This window comes from Anomaloglossus baeobatrachus, chromosome 5 (assembly GCF_048569485.1).
Source record: "Anomaloglossus baeobatrachus isolate aAnoBae1 chromosome 5, aAnoBae1.hap1, whole genome shotgun sequence".
NCBI classification, from domain to species: domain Eukaryota; kingdom Metazoa; phylum Chordata; class Amphibia; order Anura; family Aromobatidae; genus Anomaloglossus; species Anomaloglossus baeobatrachus.
The window spans coordinates 168,141,790-168,157,784 of NC_134357.1; the positions used below are offsets into that span (position 1 = coordinate 168,141,790).

General features: G+C 39.7%; 1 protein-coding gene across 3 annotated transcripts in view; it reads left to right on the forward strand.

Moving 5' to 3' along the window:
* The window catches only part of PARG (poly(ADP-ribose) glycohydrolase), a 303,202-nt gene that overhangs the window by 191,563 nt on the left and 95,644 nt on the right, over window positions 1-15,995 (forward strand). For all 3 annotated transcript variants that reach the window (XM_075349011.1, XM_075349012.1, XM_075349013.1), the window contains 3 exons: window positions 8,667-8,746; window positions 8,874-8,934; window positions 11,247-11,322. In XM_075349011.1, coding sequence (XP_075205126.1) covers window positions 8,667-8,746; window positions 8,874-8,934; window positions 11,247-11,322 — 217 coding nt within the window. The remainder of the gene's footprint in view (window positions 1-8,666; window positions 8,747-8,873; window positions 8,935-11,246; window positions 11,323-15,995) is intronic.

The following is a 15,995-nucleotide window of genomic DNA, read 5'->3' on the forward strand; positions in this document are numbered from 1 at the left end:
TAAAAAATTAAATATAGTGTTCATTATAGTTTAACCAGAGACATCTCAAAAAACACTATAAAAAACAGGCTTATAGGGAAAAAAAAAAAAAAAACAAAAAAAAAACCCAGCATTATAGGAACACTGACAAATCATTTTTGTCGTTCAGGCCAAGAGGACCGAGAGCATTTAAGTCTATAATCAATCTTGATTCCTTTCTAAGTAAAGAACGGTGCATATCACCTCCAGTGGGACAGGGATTAATTTTTATTACGCCTGCAAATTTTAAAAGGCGTGGATTACCACTATGATATTCCTGCATATGGGCAATTAAACGTGGAGAACCTATCCCGGAGGTTATAGACTTAAAATGCTCCCTAAATCGAACATATAAAGGCCGAATTGTTTTACCTATATAATATTTTTGACAGGGGCAAAAAATAACATATACCAGATAATTGGACTTACATGTGATAAGATCTTTTATTTTGAATAGCTCAGTACCAATTTTTAAAGTGTCTCCTGTACAATGATATTCACAAAAGGGGCAGCCGCCGCACCTATGGTTTCCTTTGATTTTATTTCGGTCTAACCACGTACCTAGTTTGGGTGTAGTAATACGATTATTTATCAGAACATCTCCTATGTTTTTGCATCGCCTATATGAAATCAAAGGACCCTCGTTTGTCATTTCACAGAGATCCTTGTCTTTATTAATTAAATGCCAGTGTTTTTTGATGCTTGATTTTATTGCATCATACATAGAATTAAATTTAAAATTAAAAACGCATCTATTTGAACTTTCGATTTTTGTTTTTTTCGAAATGGCATTTACATTTTTATTCTTATTTCCACTTTTATTTTTGTATTCTTTATTCTTATTTTTATCATTTGGATCATAATTTAAGGATTTTTCGAAGGCAGAATTGATAACTGATATGGGATATCCTCGTTCTAATAGACGTTTTTTCAAGTCTGATGCTTGATGCAGAAAGGTTTCAGAATTATTGTGTACTCTTTTTAGCCGCAAAAATTGTCCATATGGAAGGGCTCTCTTTGTATGGGAGGGGTGCGCACTATTAAAATGCAGCAGGGTGTTCACTGCAGTTGGTTTTCTATATACTTGTCTGTCAATAATACCATCCGATATACTGAGTGTGACATCTAAAAAATCCAATTTTTGGTCCCCAAAAATATGTGTAAAGTACATGTTGTAGGAATTATCATTATTTAGATATGACACAAAATTTTCAAAATCCTGCGCAGAACCGTCCCATACAAAGAAGCCATCATCCATGTATCTGGCATATTTTTTTATATGTTTCAGATATGGATTTTTAGGACTGTAGATAAAGTCTTCCTCAAATGCTGCCAAAAAGAGATTTGCAAAAGTACATGCGGCGGGGGTACCCATCGCGGTACCCCCGCATTGCAAGTACCACTGATCATCAAATTTAAATGCATTATGATGCAAAATAAAGCTTAAGGCTTCTGTGATGAAGTCTACTAAGATTGGATTCTGGTCAAAATTCAGCAAGACTCTCTTAATGGTCTGTACACCCTGATCCTGCGGGATACGGGTGTACAGACTCTCAATATCCAAAGCGGCAAGAGAGAAACCTTTCTGCCATTGAAAATTATCAAGCATTTTAATTAGATCTCCCGTATCTTTTAAGAATGAGGGGATGCGGGTCAATAGTGGTTTAAGTAGCCATTCTAGGTAGTGAGATAAGGGCTCTGTCACTGAACCTATTCCTGCCACAATAGGGCGGCCAGGGGGGGAGACATTGTTCTTGTGAATCTTTGGCAGATAATACCAATGAGGTTTTTTCGGAAAAAGAGGGAGTAATTTTTCAGCAGTTTTTTTAGAAATAGTACCTAAACTGACATATTAATGTTTTTTATAGTGTTTTTTGAGATGTCTCTGGTTAAACTATAATGAACACTATATTTAATTTTTTACTCTAACTATACCCATGTATGTTACGATTATTTATAATCCATTTTGGAATTGATATGTAATAAGTTTCTATGTGAATTTGATACATGTGCAGCTGGTATATGTTTTTAATTTGCACTTCATTCACGCAAGGATGCTGCACCCAATTCACCTGTTATTTAAGGGTGGATGCAGCACCTTTGCATGCACTGGACCCGTAGAAGCAAGGTTACTTGCGAAACGGCTGCCGTCGTCCGACGTGGCACACCCTCATCCTCCCTCACTACCTGTACCCCTGATGTGATCGTGGAATAAAAAGAAAAATATTTTATTCGACCTTTTGGAGTGCGACCTTTCATCTCTTCATTGTGGATCTTGTATCGCCTTTGCTTTGGGACACGCACCCAGGTCTCCACCTGCCTGAAAGCACAGCTTTGTCAGCCATACAGGGATCAGCGGTGCCCGGTATCCTCCACTCAGCTTTATGGAATCTGGACTTCTTCTAACACCGTGAGTGCACGCTTTTTCTACTCCCATTTTTGGCTTTTGTTAAAAAATGGCAGACACATCTATGGATACAATGGAAAATGGTATACTTGCAGGGAGGGAGGACGCTGCCACGTTTTTTACCAGCTGTAATGATAAAGTGAACATAGAAATCATGGGCACTAAGAATTTAGAGCTTAAAATTTTCAATCTGGCTGAAAAGGAGACCAGCTTGTTTTGGACAGTACAGTCACTTAAATCTTATCAAGAAAGTGGACGAGTCCCTAGAGGTCTACGCATCTCAAAAAATATATCTTTTTATCAAGATGATTTATTTTTAAAAAAAGAATGGGACAATATACAGCAAGAATGCTCATTGCGCTTTCTGGACATTGTACTCAAAAAAAACCAAGAGGAACATCTAAAAATTACTAATGAATTATTAAAACTGAGACAAGAAATGGAAAGTCGCATCTCAAAAGAAGCATGGAACACTTTCTTATCAAGATTAGACAAAAAACTTTTACCATACCAAACTTTGATTAAAGAAAATAAAAAAGAAAAATTTATCAGAGATAAGTTAGACTACGAAAACAACCAGATTTTTTCCTGGAAGAGGTATTCTACACCTGGGAATAGAAGGTTTTTTCAGAGATATCAGAAAAAACATACACCTAAAACCGCCAAGAAAAATGCCTGGACTACAGACTCTGACTCGAGCGGGGCTGAGGATTTAGCACCCGCAAAGAAATTATAAACACCTGCGACCTCACGAGCTTCTACATCTGATAATCTCCCTTTAGAAGATCTACAAGGAGAGGAGGCAGAAGGAGACACAGGAATAAAACCGACACCAGGGAAGCGCAAGAGCGTCTCCTGGAGGGATTAACATCTCCATGCCTTGAACGTGAGATTGTAGTGTCAGAGACATTCCCTGTAATAAGTACAGAAAAAAATAATCTTTCTTGTTCAGCGAATAACATCATGCCTTGTTTGCGTAAAGTATATAATCTTACTTCGTTGGTTTTAACACCTGATATGCCATCTGTGTTGGAAAAGGGCTTAAACTATTGTATACCAGAATCATTTGACTTGACTGATTTTCATATTGATTTATTTAAGGGCTGTAGAAAACTGCATTTAAAAAAATTTTATAGTCAAAAGAAAAGCTTGCCCACTTCTGAAGTAACCGATTTACAATGTGAAATAGGTCCACTTGGCTTTTTTGGTACAAATAATGAATATACTGCTATTGAAAAAGATGCGTCTGTTCTTTTAAGTATAGCGGACCCCAGTCACATTGAACCCGGTTCTTCAGGTATTGTAAATACCCAAATAAATCCTACATCTAGTTCTTCATTTTTTAATAAAGGGATAAAATCTACCTTTTGCCCCCCACTAACCCCTGGGAACAGCATAGACTTATTTCAGGAGCTGGTAATAAAAGATATACAAGCTCTAAAATACCCCTCTCCTCCTCAGAACCTCACTCGGGGGGAAACCGCGGCACTAAAAATCCTGCAGTCACAAAAAGATATTATTATCCGCAGAGCGGACAAGGGGGGCGCCACTGTTCTATTAACAAAAGAAGCCTATTTGCAAGAAGCCAATAGGCAACTTCAGGATATAAGAGTATATCAGAAATTATCTAATGATCCCACTGGGTCTTTTGTTAAAAAACTTAGAAGCCTTTTACATAAATATGTCAGTTTAGGTACTATTTCTAAAAAAACTGCTGAAAAATTACTCCCTCTTTTTCCGAAAAAACCTCATTGGTATCTGCCAAAGATTCACAAGAACAATGTCTCCCCCCCTGGCCGCCCTATTGTGGCAGGAATAGGTTCAGTGACAGAGCCCTTATCTCACTACCTAGAATGGCTACTTAAACCACTATTGACCCGCATCCCCTCATTCTTAAAAGATACGGGAGATCTAATTAAAATGCTTGATAATTTTCAATGGCAGAAAGGTTTCTCTCTTGCCGCTTTGGATATTGAGAGTCTGTACACCCGTATCCCGCAGGATCAGGGTGTACAGACCATTAAGAGAGTCTTGCTGAATTTTGACCAGAATCCAATCTTAGTAGACTTCATCACAGAAGCCTTAAGCTTTATTTTGCATCATAATGCATTTAAATTTGATGATCAGTGGTACTTGCAATGCGGGGGTACCGCGATGGGTACCCCCGCCGCATGTACTTTTGCAAATCTCTTTTTGGCAGCATTTGAGGAAGACTTTATCTACAGTCCTAAAAATCCATATCTGAAACATATAAAAAAATATGCCAGATACATGGATGATGGCTTCTTTGTATGGGACGGTTCTGCGCAGGATTTTGAAAATTTTGTGTCATATCTAAATAATGATAATTCCTACAACATGTACTTTACACATATTTTTGGGGACCAAAAATTGGATTTTTTAGATGTCACACTCAGTATATCGGATGGTATTATTGACAGACAAGTATATAGAAAACCAACTGCAGTGAACACCCTGCTGCATTTTAATAGTGCGCACCCCTCCCATACAAAGAGAGCCCTTCCATATGGACAATTTTTGCGGCTAAAAAGAGTACACAATAATTCTGAAACCTTTCTGCATCAAGCATCAGACTTGAAAAAACGTCTATTAGAACGAGGATATCCCATATCAGTTATCAATTCTGCCTTCGAAAAATCCTTAAATTATGATCCAAATGATAAAAATAAGAATAAAGAATACAAAAATAAAAGTGGAAATAAGAATAAAAATGTAAATGCCATTTCGAAAAAAACAAAAATCGAAAGTTCAAATAGATGCGTTTTTAATTTTAAATTTAATTCTATGTATGATGCAATAAAATCAAGCATCAAAAAACACTGGCATTTAATTAATAAAGACAAGGATCTCTGTGAAATGACAAACGAGGGTCCTTTGATTTCATATAGGCGATGCAAAAACATAGGAGATGTTCTGATAAATAATCGTATTACTACACCCAAACTAGGTACGTGGTTAGACCGAAATAAAATCAAAGGAAACCATAGGTGCGGCGGCTGCCCCTTTTGTGAATATCATTGTACAGGAGACACTTTAAAAATTGGTACTGAGCTATTCAAAATAAAAGATCTTATCACATGTAAGTCCAATTATCTGGTATATGTTATTTTTTGCCCCTGTCAAAAATATTATATAGGTAAAACAATTCGGCCTTTATATGTTCGATTTAGGGAGCATTTTAAGTCTATAACCTCCGGGATAGGTTCTCCACGTTTAATTGCCCATATGCAGGAATATCATAGTGGTAATCCACGCCTTTTAAAATTTGCAGGCGTAATAAAAATTAATCCCTGTCCCACTGGAGGTGATATGCACCGTTCTTTACTTAGAAAGGAATCAAGATTGATTATAGACTTAAATGCTCTCGGTCCTCTTGGCCTGAACGACAAAAATGATTTGTCAGTGTTCCTATAATGCTGGGGGTTTTTTTTTTTCCCTATAAGCCTGTTTTTTATAGTGTTTTTTGAGATGTCTCTGGTTAAACTATAATGAACACTATATTTAATTTTTTACTCTAACTATACCCATGTATGTTACGATTATTTATAATCCATTTTGGAATTGATATGTAATAAGTTTCTATGTGAATTTGATACATGTGCAGCTGGTATATGTTTTTAATTTGCACTTCATTCACGCAAGGATGCTGCACCCAATTCACCTGTTATTTAAGGGTGGATGCAGCACCTTTGCATGCACTGGACCCGTAGAAGCAAGGTTACTTGCGAAACGGCTGCCGTCGTCCGACGTGGCACACCCTCATCCTCCCTCACTACCTGTACCCCTGATGTGATCGTGGAATAAAAAGAAAAATATTTTATTCGACCTTTGGAGTGCGACCCTTCATCTCTTCATTGTGGATCATATATATATATATATATATATATATATATATATAATATACTGTATGTATGTGTGTGTGTCCCTCATCCTGGTATATACCCCCATCCGAGTATATGGCCCGCATCCAGTGGCACACCAAAAAAATAAACGTTTATATTCACCTTTCCTCACTCTGCATCATCGCTCGTCTTGCTGTCTCTGCCAGTAGCAGTAGCGCTGCTGACCTGTGTGGAGCCGTGCACATTGCTCTCCACACGCATCAGCGGGCAGGCAGACAGGAGCACATCGTGATGCTGCAGGTATCAGTGGCCGGTGAGTATACTTATTCACTGCCCCCCGCGCTGATGATGATGATGCGCGGGGGGGCAGTGAATATAGCCACACATGATCACTGCATGCTGCGGTTGCCAGGGGTGATCACGCGGGCTGGCTGTTAATTATGCGCGCATCCCAAGCCCATCATCCCACACACCTGTCAGCACAGGCTTCAGCAATGAGAGATGATGGGCGGGAGGATGCATGCATCTGAAAAGAGAGCGGGCCCACGTGGCCACGGTAGGCGCTGTTACAGCTTCCTCGTGCCGCTGATGACCCACTCCACCGCAGCACCCACATTCCCCGCATATGGACTGAGTGTTACATTCCGACTATAAGACGCACCCCCCACACACTTTCACCCAACATTTGGGGGGGGAAAGTGCGTCTTATAGTCCGAAAAATACGGTAATCGGCCACAATTTTGCTGTGTTCTGAGAGTTGGGAATGTGGGCAAAAAAAACCTCCTCTGCTTGGGTCTCCCCATACTTGTCATGTCACCACCCAGCCATTGATCACTTCTCTTTATCCGCCTTTTCATTCCAAGCATCTAGATCCTCACTACACCCCATCGTCATGTGGTGCACGACGCACATCAGTCTTGTAACCCATGTTCTCATGTCAGGCCTAGTAAAGATTGGCAGCGCTGGCTCAGATGAAAACAGAGGATCTCTGGTAAATTTGCTAATTGAATGTCTGTAATGCATGCAGAGGGAAGAGGTTAATATGTGGTATTTTAAGGACTTTTCACCAAATTTATCATGTTGAACTGGACACCTGATGTGATAATGGCTGCAGACATGAATAGAAAACAAAATTTTATTTTTTTAATCTTCTGACTTTCCGTTGTGTAGATATTAATAATCAAATATTTGGCACTTAGTTAATTTTCAGTACAAGTGTGTGTTATTAGGTATTTTCACTAGGGGTGTCTGCCTTCTGTATGACTCTGTCCAATCATAATACCAAGATGAATTAATTCACCAGTTATTTTCACTTGTTTCAGCGCTGGAATATAATAGTTGTCAAGTGAAGAAAACAATTGCATAATATCACTATGATATGCTATTTATGCTATTTTATTTTTTTTACTTGAGAAAGCCGCTAGTCCAGCTTTTAAATGCGTTGTGGAAACAAAAACTGGTCAATTCATCAATTTATGTTGGTCTAAAAGGTTTTTTTTTGGGGGGGGGTTTCCCTTGACAGTTTTGCTGTCCATTTATAAGCAATTTGCAACATAGAAGTGCTGAAGGACCTGTGATAAGAGTCCACAGTCCTGCCAGCGCAAGTGTGTAGCCTAAATAAGCCCCAAAGATGTATTACACAGCACAGAAGGTCCAATTCAATGTGAAAAAATTGGTGAAAGGTCCTCTTTAAAATCTCAGATTAACCAATCCCTGATCTCCTGCCTCTTGGGTTACTGCTTTTGTTTTGTATGTTTTTAGTTGTCATATAACTTATGCCTTTGACTACAATTTTCTATTCAGTTGAGTTTTGCTGTCAAATACTTCAGAGATATCTGCCTAGACAACACCGTTTTTTGGCAGCCATTGCATTTCCTAGTTTATAGACTGCGTGTTCACCCCAGATGTATACAGTTAGGCTATGTGCGCACGTTGCGTAACTGCATGCGTCCTGCGTCCCCTGCACAGTCTATGGAGATTGTGCAGGGGCCGTGTGCACGTGGCGTCTTAGAGCGCAGCGCTTCGGCTGCTGACCGAAGCGCTGCGTTCTAAGAAGTGGCATGTCACTTTTTCCGTGCGCTTTGCCGGCAGCTCCTGCTCTATGGCAGAAGCTGCAGGCAGAGCGCATGGAATCTGCTTTTTTTTTTTTTTTTTTTCTTTTTCCTCTACGGACATTTTCTGCAGCGATTTGAAGCACACGTGTGCTCTTCAGATCGCTGCAGAAATTTCTGCAGGGCTAGTACGCAACGTGCGCACATAGCCTTAATCTTATTGATACATGTGCAGTGTACCCTATTAACATTGGAACTCAAAATGCCCAGAACTGTAGTTTATCTACATCTTTCTGAAATTTTGTAATGCAAATCTTTATATTTCAGGTTATTTGAAGGAAGAAATCCAAAGAAAGCAGAAAAGTTAAAAACGCTGTTCTGTTATTTCCGAAATGTTACAGAAAAACGTAAGCTTGCCACAAGCAGTCTTTGTTGTTGTTGTTGGTGTTGTTGGTGTTTTTTTTTTTTTTTGTTTACTCTTCCCAACCCCAAAAGTTGTTAAAGATTGAAGATTTTTTTTTCTCTCTATTTCAGCACCCACTGGTCTGGTCACTTTTACGCGGCAGTGCATTACCCGGTTTCCAGAATGGGAGAAGTGAGTTGGTTTTATCTTTTGATTATGTCTTGGTTTACAGCTTTAAAGCTGTTGGATGCTATTAGGTCCTATATACTAGTGTACCTAACACAGGCACCAGCATAACATATAGTGGAGTAATCCACGACGGGCCCCGTGACCAATCACTTGCGGCATCTTACTCCCCGTCTTCACACACAGGAGCAATCAAAAGAAAGGTGAGCGGCAGACGCAACGCTAAGTTCCTGTTTATTAACTCATTTGTCCAAAGGTGAAGAGTGAGAAGCCAGCAGTGATTGCTCACAGAGGGTCGCGTGACTTCACAACCTGATGTGAGCCCTGGGGATGTAACTCCAGACACCGCTGGAATAGCACCACCACCAATAAAGTACAGGCTTTATTCTAATAGGCGGAAACATCTGGCTTGTGATAGAGTTGAACCCCTTTAACGACTGAACGCATGCATGCATGCATGCATACATACTCAAACACACATGTATATATTCAGTGCCTTGCGAAAATATTCGGCCCCTGAATTTTCAACCTTTTCTCATATTTCAGGCTTCAAACATAAAGATAAAAATTTGAATGTTATGAAGAAGAATCAACAAGTGGGACACAATTGTGAAGTAGAAAGAACTGAAAATTGGGGTGTGCAATATTATTCTTTCCCTTTTTTACTTTCAGTGCAGCAAACTCACTCCAGAAGTTCATTGAGGATCTCTGAATGATCCAATGTTGTCCTAAATGACTGATGATAAATATAAGCCACCTGTGTGTAATCTAGTCTCCGTATAAATGCACCTTCTCTGTGATAGTCTGTGTTGTGTTTAAAGCACAGAGAGCATCATGAAGACCAAGGAACACAACAGGCAGGTCCGTGATACTGTTGTGGAGAAGTCTGAAGCCAGATTTGGTTTCCACAACTTTAAACATCCCAAGAAGCACTGTGCAAGCGATTATATTGAAATGGAAGGAGTATCATACCTCTGCAAATCTACCAAGACCTGGCCGTCCCTCAAAAATGTCATCTCATACAAGGAGAAGACTGATCAGAGATGCAGTCAAGAGGCCCATGATCACTCTGGATGAACTGCAGAGATCTGCAGCTGTGGTGGGAGAGTCTGTCCATAGGACAACATTCAGTCGTACGCTGCACAAATCTGACCTTGATGGAAGAGTGGCAAGAAGAAAGCCATTTCTCAAAGATATCCATAAAAAGCGTTGTTTAAAGTTTGCCACAAGCCACCTGGGAGACACAGCAAACATGTGGAAGAAGGTGCTCTGGTCAGATGAAACCAAAATCGAACTTTTTGGGCACAATTCCAAATGATATGTTTGGCGTAAAAGCAACACAACTCCGAACCCTGAACACACCATCCCCACTGTCAAACATGGTGGAGGCAACATCATGGTTAGGGCCTGCTATTCTTTAGCAGGGACAAGGAAGATGGTTAAAATTGATGGGAAGATGGATGGAGCCAAATACAGGACCATTCTTGAAGAAAACCTGTTGGAGTCTGCGAAAGACCTAAGACTGGGACGGAGATTTGACTTTCAACAAGACAATGATCCAAAACATAAAGCAAAATCTACAATTGAATGGTTCACACATAAACGTATCCAAGTGTTAGAATGGCCAAGTCACAGTCCAGACCTGAATCCAATCGAGAATCTGTAGAAAGAGCTGAAAACTGCTGTTCACAAACGCTCTCCATCCAACCTCTCAGCTCGAGTTGTTTGCAAAGGAAGAATGGGCAAGAATTTCAGTCTCTCGATGTGCAAAAATGATACACATACCCCAAGAGACTGCAGCTGTAATCACAGCAAAAGGAGGCGCTACAAAGTATTAACTTAAAAGGGGCCGAATAATATTGCATGCTCCAATTTTTTAGTTTTTTATTTTTATAAAAGTTTAAAATAAGCAATACATTTCGTTCAACTTCACAATTGTGTCCCACTTGTTGTTGTTTGTTCATCATAACGTTAAAGGTTTATATCTTAATGTTTGAAGCCTGAAATGTGGGAATAGGTTGAAAAAAATCAAAGGGGCTGAACACTTTCGCAAGGGATAGATATATAGATATTATGAGATTAGAAGAGCTCTCTGAAAAACTACACTACCCCCCAAGTCTCGGGGCGTATTCCCCTGGTGCAGATTTTGTTGCAGAAAAATAAATATTTGTGCCGTTCATTTGAAAGAGGTGGTGTCACATGACTGAGGCGGTGGTACAACATTGAACACTGGCTCTTTGAAGGGATGAGCAGGCTCTTTCAATATTCACATCTGCTACCACCCATTTAATGTATCACTTGCACCTTGTTTTCTTTAGGTCAACCAAGAAGTTGAGAAAACTCCACATAACTTGTGAAGGTACAATTGAGGGGAATGGACATGGGATGCTGCAGGTGAGGATTGCACCAGATCTCCTCTCTCTCTCTCCATCTGGCCCCGTCTGCCTGTAGTATTCCTTTTCAGTCACTTTGTAAATACCAAGATTTGTACTTCACTTTTCTTGATATGCTTCATACATGCATTTCTAACAGCACTTAAAGTGAACACCCATGTTTGTAGTCACATTAATATTTAGGATCATAATTTCTTGCGTTCACTATTATGTATGTGAATCCCTTTTATAAATGCCAATTGTGACGACATGGACACCCAATGCCTCTCATGGGTTAAAGTTTCTTAACATGCAGCCAGACGTATTGTTCTACTGTGTGGTAACTCATGTTTGCTTAACTATTGTTTGGGACCAGACCCTTTGGAGCATTCATTGTATTGTAGTTGTGAATTGATAATGTAATTACCTTAGTAGCCATTGTCTAGTCGGTGACTTGCCGACTCCATGTAGATATACTGAGTCTTTCTATGCACATCATTTAAATGAACATTATCCATGCAGCTTGAAATTCATCCAATGGGAGAAGCAATCTTGTCCAACCAATCGATGAGGACGCAGTGTATCTTAAGGGAAGGTTATGGCTATAAAAGGGACTTCTTTAAGCCACCAGGGTTGTTGAAGGTTGATGGATGCTGATGGATCCAGTCTAAGCTCTTTGGAGCTGACTAGAGGATCAGGATATCTTATGGCTTCAATCTAGGGACTCCGGTTCCGGTTGGAGACCATATCCACAGCCTAGGGATTTCGACTCCGGCTGCCAGGATTGTAACATCATACAGGACTACCTAAGGAGGACACTCAGGTTGGGACAGTTCAGTCACCTGGAACAGACTTTGCAGACCTCAGCCAGCTTCCTAAATCTGGCGCTATTCCTATCTCGGTGGGTGCCCGCCGAAAGCGGGGTGCTGCAGGATTGGAGTAAGCGGCCCTGGAAGCTAGGAGGCCTGGACATTCTAATCCCTGGTGAGCCAGCGGAAGGGTGAGACTCTGTTGCCTGTTACATTTGTGTTTTGCTGGTTATGTGTTATGTGCCGTTAATTGTTTGGGGATCCAATAAAGTCTAATTATTGTGGTTCCCTCACCCTGTGTTGTCTGAGTAGTGTTACGCCCACGGTTAAGGAGGCCGGCATTCAGTTGTGATGAGCCCTGAGCCACGCTGTCTTTATAAAGGCGGCGGGTTTTAGTGGACGAGAGCACCCACTGAGCCCCGTGTCTCCACACCAATGTCTGTAAAAGTCTGTTGTAGGAAACATGCTGCTCTCTCCAAAGATGGACCGTCTCTTCATTCAGCAACCCTGGGGCTGCATGATTAGTTTTGGGTGGGGTTTTTTTTAGTTTTTTTTTTTTTTTTTTTTTTTTTTAAATTTTAACTTAAACTTTCTTTATGAATAAACTCCTTCATTGCTGGGGGGATGGAATATCTAACAACTGGGATCCCAAGCTGTCACAAGACTGGAGGTCCGCCAGAACTATGCGAGAAAACAGTGGCAATGATAATGTGTGACCATGTCTACCACTAACTGTTTATGGGACGAGTGGATATCTCCAAGTGTTGTGCTCAGCTCTCAGTTCCAAACACGCTGAAGACAAAAGGCCCGTTCAAAGTGGGAGACACCAGGGTTTCTAGTACCACCTATCACTGTTGAGATTTTAAGAACCTTGCCACATGACTTGGGATTTAAACTCAAACCATAATCTTCTTCAGATTGGAAAGAGCTTTGTTCCTCATTAGTGCAATGAGCTGGTGGTTAACATGCACATTACTACTTCATTCACATAAAGGGGATCAGGGACCCAAAGTTCTCAATAATGTGTTTGAAATCTTACTGGTTGTCCAGTGTTTTCCTTACAATAGGCAGGCAAAGGAACACCTGACATAGTTTCGCATTTAAGAACAGTATCTTAGATTCCTGAAACTAAGAGAGACATGTTAGATTAACCCCTGCATGACAAGGTAACTATGCATCATGATCAGGAAAGATTTTCCTGCAAATTTGTACAGTTACGTCATGGGGATCATGGGGGCACATATGTTGTGCCTGCACGATTGCCGCCAGACGCTCAGCTTAAGTTATAGCAGAGCTTCTGTCACAGCCAGGTCTGGTGGCCCCATCACCCCTGGCTGTTAAATTCTGTACTGCCGCGATCAATAGCAGAATTTAGAAGGAAAGGAAGGGGGCTCTCCCACCTGTTCAGCATCCCCGCCACGTGGTCATGACGATGGTACTCCTGGCAACCAGAGGTTAACTAGTGATTTATAGGTCTGCAAACTACCGTGGACTGTTAGACCATGTCATAAGCAGTGTCTAAAAAGCTTTGTTGGTGTAATACTGACAGCTCTGTTGAATTGCAGTACATGTGTATTGCAATGATCAGAAAAATAAGTGTAAGTTCCATAGACTGACTAATTTAAAAAAAAATATTTATAATTAAAATACTGAAAAAAAAACTGGCAAAACAAAAATCCGCCAATAAATACGCATATTTCTGGGAAAACAAAATTAAATGGAAAAAAATACACATTTGATATCACTATTTCCTAAATAACATGATCTGTAAAGCTGTCAATATATTTGCGTCCTTCCATAAACTGCATAACTAAAACACATAGCAAGATCTAAGTTTTGTCGTCATACCGCCAAACAAAATGCTCTATCTGTATTCATGATGAGAAGAACATACAGACACAAAAGACACAAAGAATAAAGCTGTCTTATCACTTGTACCACACGGTGAACAGCATTAAAAAAAACCCCCTAAATTTAGGTTTTTGGGTTTTTTTAAAAATACTAATTCTGCCTCTGGAAAATGTGAATAGAAAGTGGTCAAAAAATGGCACTAATCAAAACTTCAACTCCTCCCGCAAAAAAACAAGCCCTCACATGACTGTCGGCGGAAAAATAGAAAAAATATAGCTCTTGAAATTCGGTGATGCAGAAAAACTTTATTTTTGTAATAAAGCATTTAGTGTGCGTGATGGTAACAAGATCTAAAAATTATATATAAATTATTTTGTACATTATTTGTTCTAATGATCAGGATAAGGAGAAAAGAAGTGCCATAAATGTGGGATCACCAAACAAATAAATCAATGTTATAAATAAGTTTATTACATATCAAAATCATTTTTGTGTCACACAGCACCTATGGTATGAAACAACCATAGCCAAACCATTAAAAACTTACTTTTTGCCCTTGAGAAAGTCCCCTTAGTGTGATGATACGCGTCGGGTAACGGTGATCCCCTGGACCTCTGATTCAGCCATGTGTTTTGTACCATTATTTTCTAGCACCAGTTACTATGGTGTGCACATTTTGTGAGTACAGCCTGGGATATCGACGTCTGGGGTGAGATTTCCCATGGTCCTCAAATATATCTAGGGCAAACTATCAGTATGCTCTAAATCCAGGATTCTTGTGCACACTTGCATCAGCACAGCCTGGGGTGTTGTTTCCTGGAGACGTTGGGGTCTCTTTTTTTACTAGGTTGTTGCATCTTATAACATCTTGGTTTATCGTGACCTTATGTCTAGCTGTGACTAGAGCCTAAACACACTGTAACTATTTGGAAAAATCTAAACGCATTTATTGTAATGTCTTTTTTGCTAATTCACTGTGTGTTTTGTATTTCCTTAAAACATTTATTGTGTGTTGGTTTTATATACTAGCCAGCTTATTTAATTCTGGTCCATTTTATATTGGGGATCACCTGGTTTTCTTTTGTGCTTTTGCATGTTTTAAATGTTTTTAATGGTTTGCTATGCTTGTTTCACACCATAGGTGCTGTGTGACACAAAAATGTTTTTGATATGTAATAAACTTATTTATAACTATTGATTTGTTTGGTGATCCCTCATTTATGGCACTTCTTTTCTCCTTATGCTGATCACATGCTTCTAGTGCCAGGGGTGATCCCAGGGGTTGGTGCCCTCCTCTTTTCTTAGTATATGGTACATTATTTGTTCTAGTGGTATCACTGTAATTGTACTGACCTGAGGAATAAAAAACTGTCTTCTCACCTATACCTATCTAAAAACGGCATAAAAAAACAGCAATAAAACTATTCGTTAACTGCTACTGATTTGTTGATTTTTGCCTCCAAAGGCTCACAATAAGGCACAGCTCAAATTTATCTTGCGCTCTCCACTAAGGAATTACATTGGAGTTTCTGTGTAAATCTCTGAAATTTGTGATTCACACAAAATGCAAGTGGAACATTGCCTATAATGAGCCGAAAGGAGTAAATTTGGACTCTATGGGGCCTATAATCCGGCACCCCCAAACCATTCCAGAAAAATCTGCACTCCAATATATAGCGCTCCTTCCCTTGTGAGCTTTTCACTGTCTAATAAATAGTTTCCGACTACATATGGGGCATAGGCAAACTCAGGAGAAAATGGACATCCTAATTTGTTATGCACTTTCTCCTATTAGCCCTTTTGAAAATGGAAAAACTTGGGGCCAAAACAACTTTTTAGTGGTAAAAATAGAATTATTTTTCCCTCACTACACAATAGTATACATTTTTGTTACACAACTGTGGTGTCAATATGCTCACTAAACCCCTAAATGAATGAATTGAAGGGTGTAGTTTCTAAAATTGGGTCACTTCTGTAGGTTTGTATTGTTCTGACACCTCATGGGCTCTGACAATGTGACCTGGCACCCGCAAAC